Source organism: Pseudopodoces humilis, chromosome 10 (genome assembly GCF_049639895.1).
Source record: "Pseudopodoces humilis isolate 2021_Gansu_Grassland_sample_001 chromosome 10, ASM4963989v1, whole genome shotgun sequence".
NCBI lineage: Eukaryota > Metazoa > Chordata > Aves > Passeriformes > Paridae > Pseudopodoces > Pseudopodoces humilis.
The window spans coordinates 26,775,628-26,802,532 of record NC_142209.1 but is presented as its reverse complement, the minus strand read 5'-3'; the positions used below and the strand labels follow the sequence as shown (position 1 = coordinate 26,802,532).

At 41.6% G+C, this 26,905-nt stretch overlaps 1 protein-coding gene across 1 annotated transcript; it reads right to left on the bottom strand.

The window, feature by feature from the left end:
* Nucleotides 1–17,517: 17,517 nt before the first annotated feature.
* On the bottom strand, nt 17,518–23,939 carry DMRTB1 (DMRT like family B with proline rich C-terminal 1). Its single transcript, XM_005521297.3, has 4 exons — nt 23,545–23,939; nt 21,734–21,966; nt 21,032–21,176; nt 17,518–18,464 (listed from the first exon to the last, which is right to left on the bottom strand). The coding sequence occupies exons 1-4, from the start codon at nt 23,921–23,923 to the stop codon at nt 18,397–18,399; spliced, it is 825 nt and encodes a 274-aa protein (XP_005521354.2). The 5' UTR covers nt 23,924–23,939; the 3' UTR covers nt 17,518–18,396.
* Nucleotides 23,940–26,905: the final 2,966 nt, after the last annotated feature.

The following is a 26,905-nucleotide window of genomic DNA, read 5'->3' as shown; positions in this document are numbered from 1 at the left end:
CACATTTTCCAACATTTCATCAACTTCTTTCTGAAATAGAAACTGTCATTTTTATATGATTTCTCCCAGTATTGTTAATGAATTACCAACAGTGATGTGGTATTTTACCGGTTATGGTGCTCATTACTAAAGATTTCAGCTCTCATTTTCAACTGCCTGTTTATGTTTATTTAATTAAAAATATGGTTGATTTCAGTGCAATACTTGCTAAATATTATTTTCCAATTCACTTTTAGATATTTTGCTAATGAAAACCACATTACACTCATGGTATGCACTACAGCCTTTGCTTATCCCATACAATATACTACATTTACTTCATGTTCGTTGTATTTAATCTTCATGTGGCCTCTACCTGAAGCAGAGGGGGCATTTTGGAAGGTTAAAAACTTGTAATATGAATAAATCTCCTTTTTACAGCCGCAGATTTGTGGGGGTTTTGGTGAGAAATGGGTAACACTGCAGGGATTGTTTTTCCACATACAATTATTATCAATATAGACAGTAACCATTAACATAATCGCTTCAGATTACCTCATCATGTCTTTAAACAACCACTTAAAAATAACAGGTAAACTCATCCACTATTCAAAATATCAAAACCAGCAAATTTTGAATACTCATCTGAGAAGAGACAAGATTGGCATTGGGGGTAATGCAAGAGGCAATTAAAAGTAATGCAAGAGAGATGGAGGAAAAAAGGATTACAGATATGTAGAAGGAAGCCAGGAACTGGTATGTGGGTGTTTATGATGTCTAGCTAACAGCTTTATTTAATTAATATATTATTAGACAACATTTAAACACAACTGAATAATAGCTGTATGTCAGAAATTATCCTAAAATCAATTGCTTCAGATCGAGCAAGTTCATACTAATTTAAGGCCAAAACAGTGATGCAAGAAGGCTCCCAGAGAAATTGTGGAAGAATAAACAATATTGCTGAAGATATTTTAGTGCTATGATACTTCTCTAATTTTCTCCTCACTGGAGAGTCTTTGAAACAGTCAGAAATACAATATGACAGTGCAGAAATGCCGCTGTCAGACCCTGCTCCTTCAAACAGAAAGCAAAAGACACAAAGACACCTTAAAAAAGGTGACAGATGCATTTGACACCTGCGTCTGTTTTCATACTGCTTCTCAAACTGCCTCAGCAATAATAACTAGATTAAGTAAAGTTTTAGCACTTACAAGTGCTAAAACTGGAAGGTATTGAAACCAAAAGGAAAGGGAAGACAGTTTATGTCCTCCAGGCAGAGTTAAATCCTGACAGATTAAATTGGAGTGAAAACATCTTGTCAATTAATTAGTGCCTTTATTATTTTAACTGACGCTCTGCAGGCCCTGAAGGTTCGTAGCTTTTAAACACCAAAACCGAAAAGTGAAGCTCCTCCCTGAAAACCCAGCAGGCAAATTCAGAGCAGAAAATGTGATCTGAGATAAAGCTGCAGAGACTGCCGAGCTGATTGACTGGGAAAGGAAGGGACAGTGCAGGATGTGGAGGGGCTGGAAGGAGTGGGATGTGCCACAGGAGTCCTAGCAAGGAGCTGCTCATCACAGGCAGGGAAAGCTCAAAGCAGCCACGCTGGTGCAGGAAGGTGGGTGGGAAAGTAAATCGGAGCAACTGGAGGGAGCCAAAACAAGCAGAAAGGCAGGATCTGAATGTGAATTGTCCAAAACATGGAGGTAAAAGGATTAACACTGAGCCATAATGTGCATGATTTGAAGTACAAGAGCCAATGTAGCAGCAAAAAAGATACTCCTGCAAAGTGGGCATCTGAGGAACCATCCAGAATGACCCATCCCTGCTTCCCAGTCTGCCTGCAACAGAGGGCTCTGAGCTAAGAGTAGGGATTAGGGCTTTTAAAGTCTCTTTAGACACAAACCAAGTTCTCCTAAGTTTATTCAGAATGTGCACAAAATGCACCCAACTCCATAACCCTCCAGAAAAGAAAAGGCAGGTTCTGCAGGCAGCTTTTCAGAATATGACACTCTCCTCCTCTGTTTGTGTTGAACTAATTCCCAGTTTGGTGCTGGGGAAATTGAGCTGCTGGAAAGACAATCTTTCTTGTTAGAAATACAACCAAAATCTTGACCATTTATTTTTCAGCAATTACATCATAGTACTTTAAAAGAAAGAAAGATGGATTTTAATCTTAAGGTCTTGGCTAGCTTGAATTCTTCCTCACCAGAAACTTCAACAGAAGTCATTCCTCATGGGCTGCTGGATGTGTCAGGAGGGGAGAGCAGCCAGATCCTGGCTGGCAGTGATGCTCCCCTCCCCATGGCTGAGTGCAATTTGCCCCATGCTCAGCAGTTCTGGGCCTCTAAAATGAAATGAATCAGCTGCAAAACTGGTTTTATAAACTGGATGAACCAGGCTTAGGGCTGCACAGACACCAGCAGCTCCAACAGAGTCACTAAGCAATGACAATGCTGGTAACAGGCTGAGAACTGAATATGGGATGCAAGAAAAAGAGAGGTATCTGAGAGCCAAAGAGAAAATGTAGGTTCTTTGCTGGCATTGGTTCTCTCTGGAATAAGCACTTTGGATGCAGCACTGGTATTTGGAGCCAGGGAAAAGCATGAACACAATCACAAGCTACCCCAAATGGCTGCAATGCTGTGAGTAGCTTGAGGGGAAAGGTGGGAAAAGAGACAGAGAAGCCTCACTGAGGTAAAAGCCAAAGGGGTGAATCCAAAACAGGGAAATGCAGTATCAGTTCACTGACCAAGGCTGGCAACAGGTTACTGCCTACATGCTGCCACAAGGAGCAAATTAACTGTTTTGCATTAAAAACAATCTGATGAACAGTGCTAAGGAAGTCTTAGCTCCTTCTTCCCAAAGCAGACTCCACAGAACTACATGCAAAACAAAACCCAAAGTGATATCCAAGCTGGCAAAGAGCTGCCCTGGCTCTCAGCATCCTGCTCAGATTTCTGTCTGTTTCCAGTTCCTTTTTTTAGTCTTCTGCTGTCTTTTTTCATTTTGCCAATATAATTTTTTTGAGTAAAAGGATGGTGGTGTTGTGGCTGTGGCTTAACGTGAGTCTTAGATTTGCTCTCAGTACACACTACTATAACACAATAATCTATGATAATGATATGCAAGTATCTTATGGATGATCCATTTCTGGCCACAGATGAGGTGCAAATCTCCATTTTCAGGCTTCCAGATCTCTTCACAGTATCTGGTAACACTGAGTGATGCAATTGTCTCCCCTTCAATATCCCAGAGGGACAATCTCTAGAAAGCTCACATCTAACTCCACTTTTTGTCATCTGAAAGGGGTTTTGTTTTCTGTTTTGTGGGATTTTTACTCTACCTGATGGATAGCTGGGCACATAAGCAGAATGTGCATAAAGATTGGGCTGCACAATAATATAAAAAAGTCAGAAGCTCAAAGAAGCTTCAGTACATTCAATATCTAAGCCTGGGCTGGTTCAGTGTCTGGTACAGTTGTTACACAAGCAGACAGCCAAGTGTAAACATTAAGCTGTGAAGTGTCTCACTACTTGCCAGGTCTTCCCACTATGCACGAGTTTGCATTACAGAACATTTAATTACAGTGTTTTGACTAGAACCAGCTTTTTCCTTTCAGCAAGCAGAAAAGTAACAGAGTAATTAAAAAAGTAATGAAAACTCAGTAAAAATTCCTTAAAGCAAGGACCCACATTCAGTTGTGATTTCAAAGAGCATATGTCAAGGAAGACTCCTGCTAACTGTCATTTAGCAGGTTGTTAAAAAGTTTCAAAAATGAAATAAAAGCTGATCCAAGTTACGAGGTTATTATTTTGTCTGAATTTTTAACTATTTTTTCTGGATGAAGCACAAGCAGAAAGCACAAAATACTAAGTAGTAACTTAGAAAATTTCATCCTGTGGCTTACAAAGTTATTTTATGTAAAAAACCATGTTTGCCTCAGTAGAGGAATTTACACGGCCAGGACATGTAGATGGCAGAATTCAGACCCAAATCTTTGGAATATTGATTACACTTACAGGTAGCTGCTTTGCAGGAAAATCTTCCTAGGAAGTGTGGCTGGTATTTCAGTATGCCAGACTCTGCATTGAAAAGCAGTGAAGAAAGCTTCCTTTCATGGCATCAGGAGGTGCTGAAAAGATGATGGTAATTTAAACCATCATCACAAAATGCATCCAGCCCTATGCAGATAGTCATGTGAATTTACTTCTGCTGTCAAAAGTTTGTTTTTAAAATAAGCCTTCACTTAGGATAGCATGTAAAATAACATTTTAGACTGTAACTTTTAGGCAGTAATTGAAGTCCTATTCCTCATTTGTAGTCAAAGTCATAGTACTTCAAAACATTAATTTAGTCTAGTGTTTCTTTCTTTTATGGGAATTTATAAAATATTATATAGGAGAAACATAGCAATCAGGCTTAGCCCAGAATACAAAGGGCTTTTAGGTCCTCTAATGAGTTGTGTAAGAACAGTGTTCTGCAAAAAGGCCTGCATGTCATACATCTCTCCCTCATTGTAAAACAGTATTCTTAACTTTTACTGCAGCCAAAACAACTTCATCTTTTTAATTAAAAAAAAAAAGGTATCCAGTTTCACTATGCTTGTACAGGACTAATATGTTTTGAGTTCTTGAAATCACACTGCAACACCGGTGAATTGAAAGAGTCAGAAGTGCAGGAGTACGGAAAGGACAGTGTCAGCAAAGCCACTCTGGTGGTCACTGGTGCCAAGTGATGCTTTCTCACATGTCACAAAGTCTCAAAATAAAATATTATGTAAAAAATACAAAATCCCACCTTTTCTGGAAAAGAAAGCACCATTCCATTCCCTTCCAGAGTTCCTGGAAGAGCTGTGTCCTCAGCATACAGCCCCTGCCTGCCTTCCCCTGCCAGGCTGAGCATCACTGGAAATGTGGAGCTGACTTTGGCCTTTAGGCATTATCAGAGCACAAAAAGAGCACAAAAAGGTGCTTTACTCTCACAACACGGCAGAACTGCCCAGCTTTAGGTAACAAAGCCACCTCAGTTTACACTTTACACTAAAGATGTCCCAGTTATCTGGGACACAGGACAGGGAGGTGGCATAAAATAAACAGGATGTGTTTAGGACTATAAGACTCCAATTCTGATAACCAGCAAATAAAGAGTAATTTCAGGTTTGGGTTTGCATGTTTTTAGGAAATGTGAATTTCTGCCCATTTTGTCATGATTTGTTCTGTTTTGATTTTCTTGAGATTAAGTGATGCATACAGCAGGTCAGTCTGAAGACACCCACACACTATTCCAAGAAAATGCTATTTCAGTCACTTGCAGTGAACAGTCTTTTCTAGCAGGACTGGCTTCAAGCACTGCATACTTGTAACAGGCAAAATCCCACCATTAAGAGGTTTAGTCCAGCTATGATTGTCAAAAGCTGTCAATCACAGTGGCTGTTTCTCCACCATTCAGAGAATTAACAATGAATATACTTTTTGGCATGCTAAAAGAGATTCTGGGACACTTCACAAGATTTGGCACAAAAGTGCTACCTCAAGAAATATAGAATGCCAGCAATGTTGACACTGTATGACAAATTATATGTTCCTTAATATACTGTGTCACTCCATTCAGTTTTATAATTGGCACTGACTGTAGCTGAAATCTGATCCAAAGTACACAGAATTAACTGGCATTTGTTTTGTCCCTCAGCATTCTCTAGGCTACAGATCTTGGTAAATATTTACTTAACAGGGCAGCATACTAATTTTTCCCATAAAATATACATGTCCATGTTAATGATACAATTATTCTTTTTTTCTGTCAGAGGATGGGCTAGCTGTGTACAGCCAGCACAGACCACAAGTGATGCCTATAGAGTACAAGCAAAGATAAACCTATATAATAAAGATTTTTGTACCCTTTGACTTCTGCCCACTTCATTAAAAACACTGTAATTACAGAGGTTAATAGCCAGCCCACATCTGCCCAGCAGAAAGATTTTCAGGGAACCACTGTTCCAGGGAGAAGCACTGTCAGCATTAAGTCCAGGGTCACACCGATTTAACTCCTATTCAGTGCCCTGTTCTCGTGCCCTGGATATTGGTGTGTAGTAGCTCTTGTGGGCCTCTCCCTGTTATTTTATCCAATTCCTACTGAAATAATTTCATCTTCTTCCACCCAACAGCATGTACTCCTGACTTTGCAACTGAGCTTGTTTTGCATTTGCTGGTTCCTTGGTGCTTAGGGTTCTGTAAATCTCTGTTACATCTATTCCCACACCTCTGAGGGCTCAAGTCCTAACCAGCTCAATCCTTCCTAGCATGGGAACACCTTCTTGACACTGCCTGCTTCTCTTCATCTCCAGCTCCCTGTGTTTCGGGAAGAGTCGCAAGGATGTGCAACAAAGTGCTGAAAATTCCCAGGGATGTTGGGGGGATCTGAATCCCTATCTCCTCACCCCACCCCCATTCCCTTCCTCCAAACAAATCCACATCTGGACACAAATGACTCATTAATCCTATTAGAAATCAACATTTCAGACCTGTGCTCTAGTCCAAGCTCCATCTGCATTCACAGCAATGTAATTCAGGATTGACCCAGATTTCGAATAGATAAAACACTGATGTAATGCTAATATGAGCTGAGAATTATATCCTCATATGTATATATATACAAATAAATAAATTAATAAATACATAAATATAAAATACATAAAATATATACATTTCTTGGAGAACATTGCAAACTCCTCCCATAGCCTCTCAGTAGCAAAACCAAAGCATGTGGTTTGCACTTTTCTGGAACATTAAAACACCATTTCCTTCTTAACAGAAGAAATTCAGAGCATGGTTGACTTTATTTTCCCCAGAGCTGCTCAAAGTCATTGTGGAAATTTTCAGAAGTCTTGGAAGTGCAGAGCTTTCCCTGGCACACCAACCAGGATCAGTGCTCACAGGTTTGTGTTTGGACATTACGTTTAGAACCATTTCCAAGGATTTTTTAACTGGGCCCGAGGATGTGCCAAACAAGTGAAACTTATTATAGACTCAAGCTCCTAGCATGAGAATTATTTGAAAGAGAGAAAATCTGCACTGGTTTAACTTACAAAAAACAGAAACAGCCCTTTGGTTTAATTTTGATTGCAGATATTTTCAGGAATTAGAATTATTCATATGTATATATATATTGTTTCTTAAACATCATTTTCTAAGCCAATGTGTGTTTATTTCCTCAATGCTTTCCTATGCAGTTATTTATCAGTTCACACTTTTTGTTGGTGCCAAATGCAGTAACATTTTGGGCAGCAGCATACAATGATCACCAGAAAGGCAGGGATCATCCAGGCTGGATTATGTGACACCCAGCATGTGCATCAAGCCACTTCCAGGACATCTACCCTGGCATAAAAGAACCAGTGGAAGATTCCTGAGCTGTGCTGAATGCTCACCTCATTCCTACGGCCCCACTATGCCATCACTGTCTTTATTTATTTATTTTTTATCATAATCACTTGGGCCTCTGGGTAATTGGAACAATTAGGGTGATTAATTGCATATTTGTAATAAAAACAGAAGACTAGGGAGGGTTACATTACAAGCTAAATATTTTCAGAAAACTCTATCAGCTTGTAGACATAACAAATGCGATCGGTTCAATGCAACATGAAGCTGAGCACATTGTGCAAACTGGTTTGCTCTGGAACTCGAATCTCCTCAAAAGAAGCCAAAGTGTTTAAAAAAATAAACGAAGTCAGAGTGCACAGGGGGAAAAGAAATATTGACACGTGAGGCTGCTGTACTTCTAACATAAAGAAACATTGTTTTCCCTTCGGTCCTTTTATTGTCTAAATAGAAAGTGCGAAGCAGGGGGAAAGCGCACAACAAGGCAGAGAGCACAAGTGAAGGTCAGGAGCTTGTGCTTGGAAACAATGAGTTACCCTGAAAGGAAAATTGGGAGAGCACCCAGCAGGGTACCTACAGAACCAACACATTCCTCACTGACAGCAAGAGGGCAAACTAACCCGCCTGCCACTACACTCAGACACCAAGGGTTTTGGAGAGGGAGGTCAAACCCAAGAACAGAAGATACTCCCACTGAAAATTTCATTTGTTGACTCCTCTTACAAATCTGGGCTCTCGTCTTCTCCTCAACAAGATGCTACTGAAGTTCTGAAGGGCAGCTTCAACCCATGCCTCTTTCTGGATTTCCTTGCTACCCCCTGGTCTCCAAAGACCCACTTTAACTAAATGGGGTGTGAATGCTTACTTACACACGCTTCCCAAAGGAGAAATGAGTCAAGAGCAGGCACTGCCCACCCCTGCCATGAAAGCCGTGCCAGTGTAGGGGAAAATGGCAAATTCCCCGTTAGGGAGAGGAACTTCCACAGCAATGCCAGACGTGGCTCAGCTCTCACAATGTTGCTGTTGTGGCCATTGCTTTCCTGCCTGTCTCCTGAAGAATGTGACCACTGCCAGTGTTGTGCAGCTCAGGTGTGCCCTGCAGGAAGGTGCAGGGCTCACAAGCCAGGGGATGGCTGCACACCGAGGCAGGCAGAACCCTGACAGCTCAGGAGCCACAGCTCTGGCCATCACCTGCAGAGAGATGTCTGTTCCATGCTCCAAAACAGTCTTGGACATCAGTGACTCTACAGGATCGGGACCATGGTGCTCATCAGTTAAGAGTCTTATCTTTGGCTGAGCCTGCACCAGGCTCCTCTGTGAGGTGCACTATTGAATTTCTACATAAATAAAAAGTCAGCTTCTTATATTGCCCACCCTCCCACATACCTGCCTGGTTACATGGAGAAAATGAATAGTGAAAGGTTTTATATTCCACTTGTATGATTGGAGACTTTGTGCTTTAACACAAGCACAGGGTCACAGGGCAGGAACAAGGTGTTTTCTTTCCAGTCAGCATGAACCTGACATTTATTGCATGAGGGTTTTGTTCTATTTGTTTTAAGTCAATTACATTTTAACTCAGTTCAACAATGCTGGAAAACCTGACAAAATAATCCAGAGTGTTTAATCAGCACGAACGGACAAATGTCCAAAAGTTAAAATAGGAGCATATTGCAGTTCATTCTTTACACCAGTAGGTCTTTATTGTTCCAATCCCTGACAAGCATTTGTGTCTCTGTCTTTGGGAAATCTGTCTTACACATTTCTCTTTATTTTCTCATTGGGAAAAGTATTTTCAGAGAAATGCTAGTGTTTCTTGTGATTAATTATTGAAGAAATTGCTTTTTATTTTCAATTTCACTGTGGAATTTTTGTCAGGCTCATTAAACTGCCAAGTCCTCACCTGTTTAAGAGAATAAGCAACACGAATCTGTAAGAGGAGTGGAGGAGTGCTGAGCTACACATCATCAGTATTTCTGCACATAACCTTCAGAAGGGGCCTGTGTTTTCCATAAGTGTTTTCAGGTATCATGACATTCAAGTAAAACAAACAAAAAACAAAAAAATCGGCAAAATTAAAGACTGGCTTCTCTGCAGTCAAATGTACATCTACTATCAACCCCAAACAGGTTAAACTCCAAACTTCTGAAGACATTTTCTTGGATTCTCCCTGGGAGTCTCAAATACTATACAGGGGTAAGGAGAGGGACAGATTAAATATATATATAAACTACATTTTAAAGCTTTGAATTTATTTCCCTTAGCTCCAGGTTTTCACTTTTCAACACAAATAAATTTGTTGTAGACGGGAAGAAACGTCCTTCTCCAAACCAAAACTAAACCAAACTTTGCATTCAAATATCCAGTTTGTTATGGGGATGTTGACTTTGATTTGCTCACTGCAGAAAAGGCAGAGCACCAAGAGAAATGCTTAGTCCTTTAACGTTTCAGCACTTAATTCACCAGTTACAGAGAAAAATGTTCATAAAGCCATGGAGCTCTGGCTTCATGTAAAACCAAGATCCAGAAAAATAAATATAATCAACAACAACCAGTTCAGTCAGAAGTTCTGCAAACATTAGAATCATTCAAGAATATTTGACTAAAATGGTTATTTCTAAAAATGCAAAGCCATTTCAATTCACTTCTCGCTTATTATTCAGTACACTACTCCTAACACATTTACATCTTGTAAAATTCTCCTCAGCAAGGAATAGAAAGACAGCAAAAATTTCTGCTTTTTTGACAAGACAGTTTTGTAAGCTGTAAAATATACAGTAGCTCTGTTTAATAGGCAGCATTCTAAAATAGTGAATAAAATTCACTACTTGGTGTTGCTCACACACATGAAAAATTAACCACCTATTAAAAAAGATCTTATTTTCCCAATCGGGACACTAAAACCAGCCTCTCAAACATGAGCTGAATTATGTAAATATACGCAGTACCTATTCACACAGGTACTATTCCCTGAGGATACATTACTTTGTGGAGAATTAAAAATTAACTTCTGATGATCCAGAAATTATCCTTAGAGAAGGTACCAGCCTGGCTTCTTTGTTTCAGTTACAGCTCTGATTGAACAATTTTATCACCAGTCACTCAAAAACCTACAGATTATCCACTCTAAACACAGTTTGACTATTTTACTTGCTCAGCAACCTGGTCTAGTGGCAGATGTCTCTGCCCATGGCAGGAAGGTTGGACTAGATGACCTTTTGAAGGTCCTTTCCAACCCGAACCATTCTGTGGTTCTGTGACAACATGCAGCTCACACAGTCAGACTGACTGCATCAGCTCCTGGTGTGTTGTCCAAAGAGAACCTCATTCCTGCTCCTACTGAGAAACTGCCCCTCGCCACCATTGTGCACGTGAGTTTCATGCTTTTAGCAAGGACTCTATTGAAAATGGTAAATTCTGCTTTGGAATCTTCATTACAGAGTAACACTGCTGGGATATTCCAGCTAAACATTGCCTCTGTCCTTTGCCAGAGATATTTACAGTTTTGTTTTCAGGATCACATATTGCTTTTCCCCTAGGGAACAAACATATTGCAAGGTTCTGAGCCTGCATTCTGATCATAGTTCAATGTACAGTTTTCCTTGTGTTTTTTGAGAGCTAGTCTGTGTTTTTCTTGCCTCTCTCTAAAAGGAACATCTTGCTTATCTCTCCAAAAGGAACTAAACTCACTGGATGAAACACTGGCCCTGCAACTGCAGTAATTTGCTTTGCAAGTTTCTGGTTTCCTCACCAAATTTATTTCTCTCAGCTGTGGCTCTCATTTAGTCAGATGTAAAAGATTTGTATTCGAGGGAAGAAAGTCTTGTGTCTGGTATGGATGAAGTCAATCTTGTAGAACTGCTGTGCTTGAATGTATCAGAAGACATAATGTAGGAAATCACACTTGAAATACATTAAGTTGAGAAGTGAACTGTGGCCAGTACTAAATACATTTGTGTGACTGCTACAAGGTCCCCATTGGGTCTTTGTAGGCTCTGAGTCCTATTTTCTCTGGTTTTCCCTGCTGGAGATCCCACTACACTGTGATACATTCTAGCTCTGTTTCTGAAAAGATTCTTAATTTCCTCATTCTCTCACTCAGCTTTGAAAACAGAATGCCTTTTTCTTGGAAGGGAGGTTTATACTCTAGGAGAAAAAAAAAATTGAAACTGCCTTTAATTATGACCTGCTGCTTTAGAACACTAGCACAAGGGATACCATGCACACCAAGTCTGTACACAGGCTGTGCTTCCACAGGTTTCTATAATTTAAACAGCTCTAAGACATAATTTTTCTGCAAACATTTAAACTCCAAAAAAGGTAAAGACCATTGGTCTGACAAAACCAGGACAAGGAGAGAATTAACTGCCTGACTTTACTCAGTAGGACTGAACTCAGGTATTGAACAAAGTCTTCCTGACTCAGCTTCAACTACTATAGCACCCTGCCTCATGAATCACCCACTAAGAGCTAGGTTATTTAACATCTACTTAGAATCTGTATGATTTAAACACTGTAACAATCACTAATCAATTTGACAAGCTTGAGCTTAGAGGGGGACAGCCTGGAACTTGGTATAAAAATACCTTTGGCCAATTCTTTTCCTACACTTACACAAAGAAGTTAATTTCTTATATTGCTATATAAATACATGCAACTTTCATGCAGAGGTCCTCAAAAACAGATACTTGAACTGAAGGTAACACAATCATACTGAAACCAGTGGATAGTCCTGAAGGCACAGCACTCTCTTGCTTGCACTGCCCTTTTATAGCACTGGGTCCTTTCAGCACACAAATTGAAAACTGCTTACCCCAGATGGCAAGTGCCTTCTTGAGCTCCAGTCTTCTGTGGCTCCAAGAGAACTTTGGATTATCTATTGCATGAAGCACACGTTTCACCTCAATTTCTTCAACATAACTAACCTGCGTGTTTTCTTGAGAAACTTGCTTACTCGGTTTACACTTAGGGTAATGGAAAATTCACACCACCCTGTTGGTAATCTGTTCCCCTGGTTAGCTCTGTTCCTCTAAAATTCACTTTTGAACTTGGAAACTGGAGTCAACAAACCAAATTTGTTTAGCCAATATGAAGCATTGTAAAGACATAAATTGGTCGGAAAGAGTCAGATTTCATTTGACCTTGAATCTTAGGCTGAAGTTCAACAGGAATCAGCACAAGTCTCATTAGGGCTAAATGTCCATTACAGCTAAGTTTAGGTCCAAGAAATCCAAAGCCAAGAATAACTGTGTTGAATTACTTAAAAAATAGAAGTATTCTAGGTTAAGTCTTAAATGTTTTCCTTTCCTGTTTTTATGCTACAGGTTTGGTGGGTTTTATATTTAGACTTCTCAAATCGAAATAATACTCTGAAAGCAAGAACTTTGTAAATGGGTGTCAAATGTAAAGCTGTATCAAGTATGGGTAATGTCTTTCGGGTTTGATTTATACTGTGAAAGTCAATACCATAAATGCCATCCAAAACTTTGGTTTAGCTGCATTTACCACTCACTGCCATCCTGCCACCACCATCGCTAGCTTGGCCTGGGTGTTCACCTTCCTTGGAGCGCTGTCAGAGGACTGTCTGCTCTGTTAACAAACCAAGGGACCACGGGATAACCTTCTCCATGGAAATTTTCCTCTCAGCACCGCCAAGGCTGTAGAATCACGGAATATTCCGAGTTAGAAGGGGCCCACAGGGACCATGGAGTCCAGCTCTGAAGGGACTGGCCCACTCAGGGACAGACCCCCCAGCCTTGGAGCTGCCAGCACCCCGCTCTAAACAGCGGAGGTCACAGGAGGTTACGAACCGGCCCCTCTGCCACAGCACGAAGCCATCGGCTCACAGCAGGTTACGAACCGGCCCCTCTGCCACAGCACGAAGGCATCGCGGGGCTCTCCCCAAAGCCCTGCCCACGCCGAGGCCCGGGGAGGGGCCGCTCCCTCATGAGGCGGGAGCGCCATGGCCGCGGCCTCGCCAGCGCCCCCTAGCGGGGGGCGGCCGCACTCCCTCTTCGGAGAACTCCAAGGAAACGAATCGGGATCGTGATTTTCCATCTCCCTCCACAGCGTTTCCTTTGGGTACGCCAGGTGCTTTCATTGCAAGGTGAAAGTTGTTTTTTTTTTTTTTGGTTTTTTTTTTGTTTTGTTTTGTTTTGTTTTTTTTTGGCTCTCTGATTCATTTGTTGCCCCGGCCATGAAAAGTGAGGTGTTTTGAGGGGAAAACAAAACGGGACAGCAAGGAAGGTGACCCAGGCGGGTGTGGGCTCTGCACATCCCTGCAAAGCTCCGGGCACTGAGGTCTGCAGCCTCTGATGTGCCTTTGGAGACAGGCAGGAAGGATTTATAATCCCAGGACTGAGGAACATCGGGAAGCAAAGAGACATTTCACAACACGAGGCTCTCCACGAGGAAGGGGATGTAAAAAGTCAGCCATCTGCAGGTACACGAGGCTTTTGAATTTCTGGAATTTAAGTGTATATTTACTGTTGGAAGAGCATGAGAAACAGTTGATTTGCATCTTGATCAAAAGAATATCTTTCCTAATGAAAAACAGCCTTTTGTAAAAAAACTGAGAAGGTTCTCCCAGGGAACTATGTATATGACTTATTTAAACCACATTCTCTGGAAGAAACAGAAATTTTGTAAAAAAGAAATGTTTTGTATTTGCTGTAGCTTATGTTGCTTGAGCACTTTTGAGACCCTTGTACCAGTAAGGCTATAAAACCCTGACAGTAATTATTAAATGAAACCAGAAATGCCTCCACTGAAGGCAGTTGTGTAGAATAAAAAAAAGCAAAAAAAAAAAAAAAAAACCACAAAAAAAAACCCTGTGTGAAAGTACAACTAGATCCATAGAGGATCACCATATGGAATCAGCAGAAAGGTTATCACTAATGTTGCCTGGCTGAGGACAATATCCAAAGAACCAGCAAGAAAAAATGAGAAAAATGTTACCTGTTGTAATGAAAAGTAATGGTAAAATAAATGTTCTTTGTGGAAGTTCTTTCAGAATTGCTAAAGCTAAGCTTGTGCATGATAAGATGTACCTGTAAGGATATATGGAAAAGTCAAACGCACAAGGTGAGTGTGTGGACACGTCACTGCCTGGGCTCCTGTGGTGGATCTCTGGGCTGCACTAAAACAGGCAGTCAGTCCCTCTCTGATTTAAGGAACAGTTTCCACGAGGTCTCCCTTTACATTTGGATTTCTCCCTTACATTCTAGCAACCTAAGCAGAGACGTAACTCTGTGACTAATGCTAATTTTGCAGTAGTAAAGTATTGGGCAAAAAATGGGAAAAGCAGACCCACTTGCCTATAAGAATGATTTAATTAAAGTTTTCACTGTTCTAAAATAGTTACGTTTCACATCATAAAGAATTTTTCTGTCATGAGAACTATTGTTTTAAGGGAAGGAGATTTTTCTTTGCTGCAAGCTGACTTTATTGGTAAGCAATTAAATATTTCTTTGGATTGCAGTTCAAAATTAATTACTCATTAATGTGGAAAAACCTGCTATACTCTTGCTGTGGATTCAGAGATTTCCAACTGGGTGGATCTAATTCCAAGATGAAAAAAAAAAACCTAGAAGGAGTATTATAATTACTGTCATATGAAAACCTGCTTCAGTCCAGATGTAGAAGCTGATAGCCTGAGAATGTTAACACTGAGCAGTCTGCTGCAGGGAAATGACAGATGAAACCTACATATGTTTGCAGAATAGACATATTATACTATCCTTCTAGAATCTCTTGGGTTTGTTTTCATTTTTCTAAAGCTAAAAAAAAAAAGCAGATCTACACTAATCTGAGAGGTTTGAGTGTCAGACACCTCTGTATAAAATCTAGATCCAGGGACTTGCAGTGAGGATAGAGAGCTGACAGAAGTGTCAGGTGTTAGGAATCGCACCTTTAGAATTTCAGCTCAAGGAAGTGAATCCTCAGAAATCTGAAAATAGTGATGATGACAACTGCATATATGCAGATATCCTACTGCAACCAGTAGCAGCTTGCATCCAGAAGGATTTCAGAAGCAAATGGAATCCTTTCCTTTTCCTTCACAAATTCTATTAATTCAAAGTCTATGTGGCTTCAGCCTTAATAAAAACCAATAAAATTCTGGGATGATTTAGGCTGGAACAACCTCTGAGTGACTGTCTAATCCAAATCATTCCATTTCAATCCTGATTTCATTATCCCTAAGTCATTTATTTAAATAAATGGAATCAGAAGAGATCACAGAGTTTAATTATTGGAAACACTGGTTGGCACTAAGTTTGGAATTAAAATTACTCTCTTTGAAGTCCTTAAGTGCACAGTATGACAACACCAGTTGTCAAGGAACGTTTTTTCCCTTGGTTAAAAAGGACAAGCTGAGCACTAAGCGGAAGAATGAAACCTTGAATTATCCACGTAAGATAGTTCATCCTGTCAGCTGGAGAGTTACCCACTTTTAATTCTCTTACCAAGTCATTTACGTCTCTAAGCAGGGATAGGTACAAGAACTTTTCATTCCTGAAATGTAGAAGTCTGAAATGACACCACACAGAGTTTGACTGATGACAGGATTAAGCATATTAAACAGATTTGCCTCACTGTTTTCCTACAGCTGTAGGAACACAGAGTCTTAAGCTGTGCCAAGGGAAATTTAGATTGGATGTCAGGAAAAAGTTTTTTACTGCAAGAGTGATAAAGCACTGGAATCATCTGCCTGGGGAGGTGGTGAAGTGAGCATCCCTGGACATGTTTAAAAAATGACTGGATGTGGCTCTCGGAGCCATGGTTTAGTTGAGGTGTTAGGACATGGGGACTCAAAGATCTTAAAAGGTCTCTTCCAACCCTGTGGCTCTGTGACAATCAGTTAACCCTTTGCGCCCTGGTCACCTTCTTGTCCTCCAGGTATATAAAGTAGCAAGGTTTGGTAATGGTTTCACAGCTGCTCTGCCACACCTGACATGTTCTAAAACTGAAAACTCTATTTTTAGACTCCCCCAGTAATCAGCTTCTCCATCTTTCAGTTTAGTTGCCCTTATGTGGCTCTTCATTAACCTCACCACTTCCCTCTGGAGATGGCCATTTATTTGCAGCAATGAAATGGGTGAGACCCTTGTGGAGTGCCAGACCATCCTTCAAACAGCCAAAGTAAGGGCTTTGGTTCACTTGATGATAGTTCAGAAAGATGGAGGAAAAGGAAAATAAGAAATTTGACTTGACAATCTGGAAGCAGTCACTGGCCCAGTAAAACAGAGAGCTAACAGTGCTTTGTGACAGTGCTACAGTGACTGTACATTACAGTCAGTGAAATGGGCTGGAGTCCACCTTGAGATTTAAGGAGTAATATAACACTGAATGTGGCTTTAGAAAAGTATCTGGGAATGAGCTGGTTCAAGTATTCATCCTGGCATTACTGTTTTCTTAAATCATTATGTTATAAAAACCAAACCCTCTATTCACAGAGGAACCTGCTTTGTGGGCACTGCTGGTATTTCTATTTGTAGATTATTATATTTTGAAAAGAAAGGGGTATCCAGAGCTTTCCAAGCAGACAGAAGTTCTGGAACACTCCTAGGAGCAAAGATCCTATTGCAAATCTAAAATATAACAAGCTGTACATCAGATTCTTTGCTATAGATAAATGAGTTTTCCTGTTTTCTTCTCTTGGCAGTTCTAAATTTGTCACTTTCACTTTTGCCCCAAAACACTGCGCTGCAAAGCATTCCAGCAGATCATCTACTAAATTAAACAGAAGATAAATGTTCAGCTTAGCAGAACTTCTTCTTGCACTGAGCAAGGAATTATTAATTCAAGTTATCAGAAAAGAAGTCTGTTTATTTTACTGCACTCACCTCTACAGAAGCAGACAGATGTAGGAAAAAAATAGTGAGGCCTAAATTTTTCTCCAGACAAGTCTTACACAGAGCTGTTCAGCCACATCTGACATTTGGCTAGAAAAATTACATGCAGACACACATCAAACCATAACAACAGTTTAATGTATCTTTTTTAATTATACAAAAGTCCCACCCCAATTATTCAAACCTTAACAGCTCATCCACTTGATACAAAACCAATTCATCCAGGCAAAACAGCAGAGGAATATACCATTCATTTTTAATTAAAGATTATTATTGACAATTATAGTATGGATGGATTTGACTAATTATTATTTTAAATGATGTTTTGTCCTGGGCAAATCTCTCCACACCTTGGTTACGCCACAGCGCGCTTCCAGTACACACATGTAAAGCTGTCTACAGGAGCCCTTTAGAAACACAAACAGCTCAGCTTCAGCTGTCACAAGTTAAACAACACTGAAATCATGTATAAATCATCAAGGACGTTCAAAATGTCAGATGTGAAGCCTGTGTGACAAGAGGTGATTCCAAGTAACTTTGTCCCCAGTCTACACAGAAGGTGCCTTGAAGGACCCAGAAACAATGTGGAGGCACCAGGTCTTTCCACACATTCCTGCCATGACCTTCCAGAGCAGCACCCACCCTTCTCTTCCCTTGCTCAATCTCATTCTTAGGCAGCCAAGTGCATCAGCAACCCAGGCTGTCTTCACATCCCCTCTCACGCAGTCTTCAGGCTCCACATCACTTAACTCTTCTGTAACATTCAGAACCAGATTTCCTTTACAGCAAACTGATACAAACAACATCTTTCTGACTACTGTAATGAACATGAAAATGCTGCAGAATGCACATGGCTCAGAGACCATGGTCTGGGAGCCAGGTAACCTCAGCAGAGGAACAAATTCAGAGTCATAATCACTTGTTGCTTTCACTGGATAACCTTTTAGGAACATGGACTTTGTAGTGCTTGGGAGGCAGAGCTGTGAGCCTGGTAGCTCAAACATTGATCATAAAGTGAGGCAGGGGACTAATCCCCTTCTAGCTGTTGTGACTGCTCAGTGATTAAGTGTCACTCTACCCGCATTAACTAACACTCAGAAATTAAAACAGTGCTGCCTGCTCTCAGCTCTTCTCCAGCCCATTTATTTTGTATAATATACAGATTGGTCTCTTCTTGTTTATTCTGGGGAAGGAGGTTGGCCACGTTCATGAACCATCCCTGAATCCTCACCATCAGCTTCAGTAGCTACAGTGAAGAATAGAGAAATGTCAGAGTTAAACAGAAACAAAGAAGCAAAAATCCCAAACCCTCTGTTTCAGTTCTTGTTACACCTGAAATCAATCACATTTCCACATTTGAAGCTGCACTGGAACAGAAATATAAGGCAGACACTTCTGCCCACTTACCTACAATGAACCTATGCCATGCCTTTCTAACACTCCTGTGAATCCTCAAAGGCCTTGACAAACTGATTCATAACCCTTTTTTCAAACCCAACTAGGGATTTTTATTTTATAAAGTATTTAGTTGGAAATTTGCATGAATAGCTCCTTCATCTCCTCACAGGCAACCTGGGTTTTGGTTTTCCTGTGGCTTGCTCTTTTAGAAAGCCAACCATTTGCAATCAGAGTCTACCATCAGATGCTGTACTGGCTGTTTTACTGGACAGATTTTGTGTTTATTTTGTCAAAACTCTGTAACACAACTAGTCAATACTACCTGGAATTGTGTAACAACATGTCTACACTTCATACCACCCCTGTAAACTGAACTGGCCTCATTAACTCAAATCTTTCTGGAAGCATCTTTTACCCTAGGAGCATATTTTTCAGGTAAGCCTTAAGAGTTTTTCAGTTTTTGTTTTTATCTGAGACTTCCTTCCAGTCAGAGACCACAGACACTTCTCGCCAGCTGTCACCCTGCTAGGGCTTTCTATATCCATCTTCCTGCAACAGTTTTGCCAGAAAGCCCATTTCACTTCAGTTCTGGAGGTTTCTGGAGAAAGGATGTTCCCAAGTTTAACTGCAGGTTGGAGTCAGTTCCATTTTGAAAAGAAAAGACATTATTCAATCTTAACAGATCCTTATGCACTACACATTACAGCATTTCTCTTTTTTCAAGCATCTTGCATTCCAGAAAGAATTTGTTTCACTCTTCCCTTTACATCTGCATCTTCTGCTGCCAGGCTATTTTGTCTGACCTTATGCAGAATTATCCCCCCTCACTGGGTTACAGTTGCAAATTCCTACATATCCTGGAGCACAAATGCTATGCAGTGTAATTCATTTCTACTTTCTCCACAGCACTAAGGAAACTGGATTGTTCTCTGAGCAACACAATCCATGATGCATTGTTTCCTATGGAGCTGTGCCTGGGCTGTGATTTCCCTGGTGCGTGTTAAGGGCTGAAGTCATTAGAGGGCATTTTGCTCCCTAGGGGAGGCTGCTCTCCTGGTGTTTCTTCTCTATCCAGTTGCCTGTTTTCATCAGTTTCTGGCCAGTACAACTTCACTCTACCAATGCAGGGCCGGATTTCCTCTGTTTCCCTCAAGCACTACTGTAACGTCACTCCATGTCCCCCATGCTTGTGTGCTACTCCCAGTTCCTTCCCAATCCCTCAGAGTCCAACAGCATCCCCCAGATTTTTGTCCTCTCCACAAAGCCCATTAATCCTCACACACACTTCCTGATTTGCACGCTATGCCTTGTTTTCCTCTCTTCCCCTCAAACTCAGCCTGTATTACTTCACCTCCAGCACACAGTATCTCCTACACATTGCCTTTATCAGTATCTTAAAATAACTTTACATTTCTACAATGTCTGTACATCCCCACACTGCCATATTCTCCACATTCCCCTGATCCACCACATCTCCTGCTTCCTTTTCTTTTTGAGAAATCAGGCCCAAAAACCCCAGTTTATATTTTGTCCCACATAGCCATCACCACCATCTTTTCAGTTCAGATGAGATCATTCTGCTTTCCTTATTTCTCCTCACTCTTGATTTTTCAGTGGGTGATTACTGTAAACTATCTCATAAACAGCTTAACGATTTTTTGTTCTCGTGTTCAAGACAAAGCTGTATTTATCTGCATTTTTAAAAATTAAAAAAAAAATTAAACTGCCTATTTGCACATCTAGTGTTAGTGGTTAATTCTCTGAGCAGCTCTACCCTCTTGTGGTCACAGCTTAGCTGCAGCCAAAAGGAAAACTTGTGAATATAATCACAAATATGTCCACATGTAGGCACAGTACATGAAACAGACCTAAAATAGAGGGGCACAAAGACTTAATCAATGACAGAAATTTAAAATCCTGTGGGAATCAGTTAGAGATTTTGAAGATTCAACCTTTCTTTCCCAGCAATTAAAATCTAGGATTTTCAGATAAGCAAGAAAATTTCATATTATTCATGGTGTCAGTCCACATTATTTTTTAACGATTCTAAACTGAAATACAGCTGAATGATTTTTAAGATATGCCCTGCAAACTAGCTATGTAGAGCAATATTTTCTTTTTGGTAACATCAACACATCATTTTCTGGAATAGCTCTGAGTCCTGGGACCTTTGCTGTCTGCCTGAGATTGAGGTGCTTGTCAGCTGGAAAGCCCAAACAGGCCAGGCTGCCTCCCCAAGGTCAGCCCTTCCCAGAGCTGTACAATCTGTTCCAGGAGTCAGGACTTCAGGCCTGGCTTCAATCACAGAGGTCAAAACTAGTTGAGATCAGGGTCTCTTACATTTCCATCTCTGTGGTTAGATGCTGAAACCAGGTTAACAGTGACTCTCTCAGGGCTTATTCTGTACTTCCTTACCATGTACTTCCTTGGTTGTTTCAGCCAGGATGTTCAGTGAAACTGGAGCTGGGATGTAATGAATCCCTGTCAGAAAACTTGGTGGGATTAACTGACGCAGAGGAGTGTAATATCCTTGATGGAAATCTCCAGCTCCATCTGGAACCTGTGGAAACACATGAAGCAGATCACCTTCCATCTAAAGACTCTCTGCAGGATACATCTGCATTATCAGACCATTCTTGGGTTTTGTCCATATGCTGCCATGTCAGCTTCCACATACTGGCATGTGGAAAGCCTGTGCACAGGGTAACATGCTGCAACGAAGGAGCAAGTACTTCTCAGACCATGTCAGAGCAAAACTAACCTTTTAAATCCTGGTCACCTGTTCTGGCATCTCATTGGAGTAGTTGGTTTAAACCAGGTGCAGCCATCCTCTTTCTCAGTAACCCCTAAAATGTGACAGGGAATATCTATACAAGCATAATAAATCTATTGTTTAATGTCTTGAGGCAGGTCACTCTACCTTAACATCAACTGATGAATTGTACTGAAAGCAGGTCAGATTATTAATATCATCGTTTGCTAACATTCTCTTCAGTGTAATGTATCAAAATGCTATGAAATACCCGACGGAGGAGGATTCTTCATGGTTACTTCAACAGAGAGAAGGCAGTAAAATAAAGCAGTATTAGCACAGGTAATTAAAAGCATGCTACTCACCGATACAGTGGTAGCATTCCCGGGCACATAGCTGCTAGGAATGTGTCGGAATCCCCTCTGAAGTGATATCCCTGGAGGTGATGGTGCTTCCCCACTGCTTGACTCATTGATGGCAAATCCCAGGGGAAATGGGTGGTAAGGATATACCCCAGAACACCCAGGGTACACTTTTGGGATTTCTCTCTCCAGGTATTCTGGGTTGACAGTGTATTCTGGAGGAAAAGCAGGGTGAGCTACAGGAAACAATGAGAAAAGAACAAATAAAATCCATGTAATTTTATAGAGTTGCGTAGCTGCAGGAACAAATTCCACTCTCAAACAGGAGAATCTGGTCCTTTGGTTTCATGTTTAGTTTCCCATGAATTGTTTTGTAATTTTTTCAGGAACTAAGGAAAAGTACAGCAAATGACACTGTAACACAATTATTTTGCATTCTTTCCTGTCTTGTGCACTATAAAGTTTGCCCTTAGTAAAGCACTGACTGCAGAATCTTATTCTTTCAGTAGATCAGCAGGAGCAAAACAATCTACCTTAACTTTTGACTCTAGTGGTACTCAAAACAAAATTCCACAGAAATAGCAGAGTTCTAACTTTCTAGTGCTCTAATAATGCAGTCCTATCTGTCACTTTGTAGGTTAATTTACAGCACGCTCAGTTTTAGAGTCAGATACAACTTCAGAAACAGAAATCAGTTACTTCACTTCTCTTGCATCTCGAATCTTACCTTCAGCCTCTCTGAAGTCTTAGGAAAAGAAGTGCAGTGGCTATTTGAATGTAAATAGGGTCCTTCTGTCTGCCATCCTCCAATTGGCAGAGAAGGCAAAGAATTTCCTTTGAAAGGTTTACTTCTAATTTGGGCCTAATCTTTTTTTTTTTTCAAGTTGGTCAGCAGGTTAGAAATGTTAAGGGAAAAACTGACAGACATCTGTACAGCTACTGTAATCTATAAACATCTTTATATTTCAAAACAAAGCTAACAAAGGGAAGTTATTGACAGTATTCTGTGGGGACTACAGACGTCCAAAGTTAAGTCTCTTCCCTGGGCTTCTCAGGACATTTTGTCTTGCAGGCTGCCAACTCTCCAGAGGCTCAGATTCATGACTACTGCAGTCAGTGAGAATTTCTGCAACATTCTTATAGTAATAGAATGGAGTTATTATAATAAATTAGACAACTGACACGAAGCAAAGGAAGCAATTTAAGAGATGACAGACCATACAACTGCTCCACCTGAGAAGTTTATGCCCTGTTCTTAAATATCAAATGCACTTTTACATCAAGTCATCCCAGCCAAATTTAGTTTTTGATACAGTTATGAATTAAGGAGAAAAGGTCTTTTTCTTTTACAGTGCTAGCATAAAATGCTTGTTTCAGACAGCTGCAGCAGTATTGTACCTATTTACACACCAATGCTTTTTTAGCATTTTTATTGCTGGAATTTTGTGCCTGTGAGTTTAAAAACACTGTGACAGCACTCAGAGAAACATGCGGGGCAGACCCAGTTTGTTTGCACTCCCAGACTAATCTCCCTCTCAGTGAAAAGCCACTTTGCTTAAGCTTCGAGCTCGCCAGGGACGGCGAGGCCGAGCACGCTGCTCCCGCCCCGCGCTGCGAAGCTGCCGAAGGACGAGGCTGCAGAGCCGACACGCCAGCCCAGCGTCCGCTGGGGAAGGAGCGCGGGACAGACAGCGGGAGCGGCTCTCCGGGCAGCCGGAGCCTGAGAAACCACCGAAATGCACAACTGGCATGTTTGACAGGGGAAAGAGAACAGAGGAAGATGCTGGCAAGAGCCTTTGGGGACAGGTCCTTACCGTCGTCCCTGAAGGGAGGTGGCGGTGGTCCCCAGCATGCCGTGCCCTTGCCGCCGCTGTCGGGCTGGGCGCCCTTCTTCCTCTCGTGGCCGAAGTGCTCGGGGGCACCGTCCTCCCGGGCTGCAGCCCCACGGCCCTCGCCCGACGGAACGGGCTCCGCGCCCGCCCTGGCCGGCGGCTCCATCTCCTGCTGCCTCAGCGCCTTCTGGGCTGCCATGATCTTCTGCCGCTCGCTGATGAGCGAGCACTTCTCGCAGAGGCACAGCTTCCAGCGGCAGTGCCCGGCGTGGCCCTTGACGGGCACCACGAAGCCATGGTTGCGGCAGCGGGAGCACTTGGGTGCCCGCAGCGCCTTCGCCGTGGCCTCGGCCGCCTCCATGACACCGCAGCGCCCGCTCCGAACCACCCCTGGCCAGGCCGTCCCCCTCCTCTGGGCTTTTATATGGGACAGGGTGCTGCCCGGCATGTAACAACCCGCGCCCGCCGGGCAGGAGAGCCCATGGCAGCGGGTGGGGAATGCCCTGGGCCCCGCGGCCTCCCTGCCCTGCGCCGGGCACGGCTCCCCCGGGCACCCCCTGCGGCCCTTTGGTGCGGGCGGCAGCCGAACCCCAGCCGTGGGGGGCTGAGCCTGCTGCAGCTGCGGGGGGCGCGGGCCCCACGGGCGGGTACATTGCCCTGTGCTGGTGCTCGCGGGGGTGGGGGTTCGGATGGGCCCGGCGTGCACGGACACGAAGGCACTGTCCCTTACAGTAGTGCCCTAAAAGATAATTTTTCCTTTTGGCACTTTAACAGCAGCACCCACTTTCATACCGCTTATGCATTCGCCTTTAATATGCACGGGACTACGGTCCCGTTTTGTTTCCAATTTGCAGCGTTCTTCTCTTGATGAGTAGGAGTGACTCAGCAGAAAAAGAATGCTTTCATCATTCTGTTCTTCAAAAGAAGGTACTAAGACTTCACCAAAAGAAGGTGGAAAGCATATGTCATTCCAAAGACCTGTCTCCTTCTTTCAGAATTCCTTATTCTCTGGAAACAAAGGCTAACAATTAGAAATACAGGAATGTTCCAGTTCTATTGTTTTGAAAGCAGCTGTTATTTGTTACTGCTGGTAGCTGCAAAACTGTGGTTTACACAGTAGCCCATTTCAGGAGAAAACTCCTCACTTTGACAGGTAGGGCACAACTTTGCTGAATTTTCTCACCTATATATAGCTGTTTTAAAACCTTAAATGTGGCAATAGCTTCTATGTTAAAGAGAACACCGCAGAAATTAATCCACTAGTAATAATGAAGCTTTCTACTAAGTTTCAAGAGAACCAGGTAACATCTATCTGCTTGTTCTGAAACAATTCTAACTGCAATGGAGTTTGTTTCACAAAACCTGGCAGAAGCCCTTCCTTTTGAGCAAATAATGCTGCAAATCCTGGTGCACCCTCCAACACCTTGGGGGGTGAGGCCCCAGCAGAGCAGGCCAGTTAGTGATGTGGCAACAGTGTGATTTGGCAACAAGGCTTGTCTGCAGTGAGCAGCCAGCCCCTGTGCCCACCAAAGCTCAGCCGAGATTTCAGGCTTCTCACTTTGCAAAAGACCCAGTGGGACTTTGCACCTAAGTCCTGCAAGTCTCCAGTAGGATTTTGCCTCCCAGGGAGGTGTTTTGTAAGTGCAATACTGGCATAGTAGACCAGACTTACTCTTGAAAGCAATTCAGACCCAAATCCTCAAATGCACTCAATCCCTCGACCCCTCAGCACCAATCCCAGCCTGCAGATTTCGCTATCCCAGTTGCAGGCTGAGCCTTTGGCAGCTGCTTTCTGGGAGAACTCTCAGCTCTGCCTTTGCACCAGGCACAGTCAGAGATCCTGTTCCCACGCTCACAGGTGTGCCAGCAGCTCCCTGTGCCCACTTGCAGCTCATTTTCCTGAGATGGCTTCTAAAACCTGGTGTGGAGAGCCAGCCTCATGTGCATGGGCACGTGTGTGTTACCATTTCTTCCCAGTTCAGAAAGGCACTTGCTTGATGTGCCTTCAATAGAAGCTGCTCTTCAATGCAGTCTTGAAGTGCTGCTTGCCTGTGCCAAGGCCTTGATCTTCCCATACTCATTCTAAACATTGACTCTATATTAAATGCACACAGATAAAATATTCCTAATTTTATGCTCCATATTTTTACTGTATGCTTGGGATGTGCTAATTTAGCTGTAGAATGAAAGAGGATGGATGACACATTTAAAAAAAACTGTAATTATATCTTTTCATAGATACCCAATCTGTGTTCCTTTGGATACTTGAGCAGAGAGGGAGAAAGGTAGGCTATATGTATTTTCCCCACTAATTTTCTATTCTGAGTCACATAATATTATTCTTCAAGGCATTTACTCAAATACACAGAAAATTATCTCTTCTCTTTCTAAAATGGTGTACCAGCCATGGGCTCTACCAGTTTCTTCACTAATTAAACCATATATTTCAAACTTGTGGATTTTTCTTTTGAACAACTTTCACCTAAACATTTGGGATTTATTATACTCTCCATATAGTTTGCTTCAAACATAACTAGACTTGCTTTTTGTAGAAAAGTGAACATTTTACTTTGCTTGTGAGGTAAATCCTTATTTCTACAGGCAGTTCAAAGAATTCTGTCACTCCAATCCTGTTATGTTTTTGTATATATATTTGAGTTTGCCTAATCACACACTGTAAGAAGACCATAACAGAGAGAAGACAGAACAATTTCAAAATACATTTTCGGAATGAAATGTGGATGCAGGTTCATGTCTATTATAATTTTTTTCTTTGTTCACATTTGAAAGAAAATGAGGCCAAATAAAGACTCTTCAAAACTTATTTTATGGAACATATGGTGGGAGCAGAACGTAAAGTGTATAAAGAGTTGAGCATTTATAAGAATTAATATCTTGCTAAAATGAAAGGAAGGCAACCTGCTGACTTTATGTTATTGAAATAAATAGCAATAATAATATCTCTACTCCTTTCCAACTTTTGAATCATATAAAGTGTGTGGTTTTGGTATGCAGTTTGCTTTGTACATGAAACAGTGAGGAAAAACAATGACTTAGCTAAAAGGGAACAAATCAAAAGACTGCCATAAAAGTGAATAGCAGAAAATTGGGGTTTGGGTTTTTTTCCTCCTCCTCAGACTTTCTGGCTAATACTCATACAGTAAATGTTTTTTGGCAGGAAAATTGTTCTGTGGCAAGAAAATTGTTCTGACAATTCAGAGAGCAACAGCAACTTAAGAAATTTGTTCAGTCTGAGATCTCCATTAATAAATATTTCCATACTTGGTTTGAAATACATTTTCTTATACATAAAAATCAAGGGTATCTTTCAAATTTTTAAGAC

Coding starts and splice junctions, on each gene's coding strand:
- DMRTB1 (XM_005521297.3), bottom strand. CDS start 23,923: ATGGAGGCGGCCGAGGCCACGGCGAAGGCGCTGCGGGCACCCAAGTGC. Junction 21,177..21,733: donor GGAATGCTACCACTGTATCG/GTGAGTAGCATG, acceptor GTGTTTCCACAG/GTTCCAGATGGAGCTGGAGA. Junction 18,465..21,031: donor AACAACCAAGGAAGTACATG/GTAAGGAAGTAC, acceptor TCTTCACTGTAG/CTACTGAAGCTGATGGTGAG.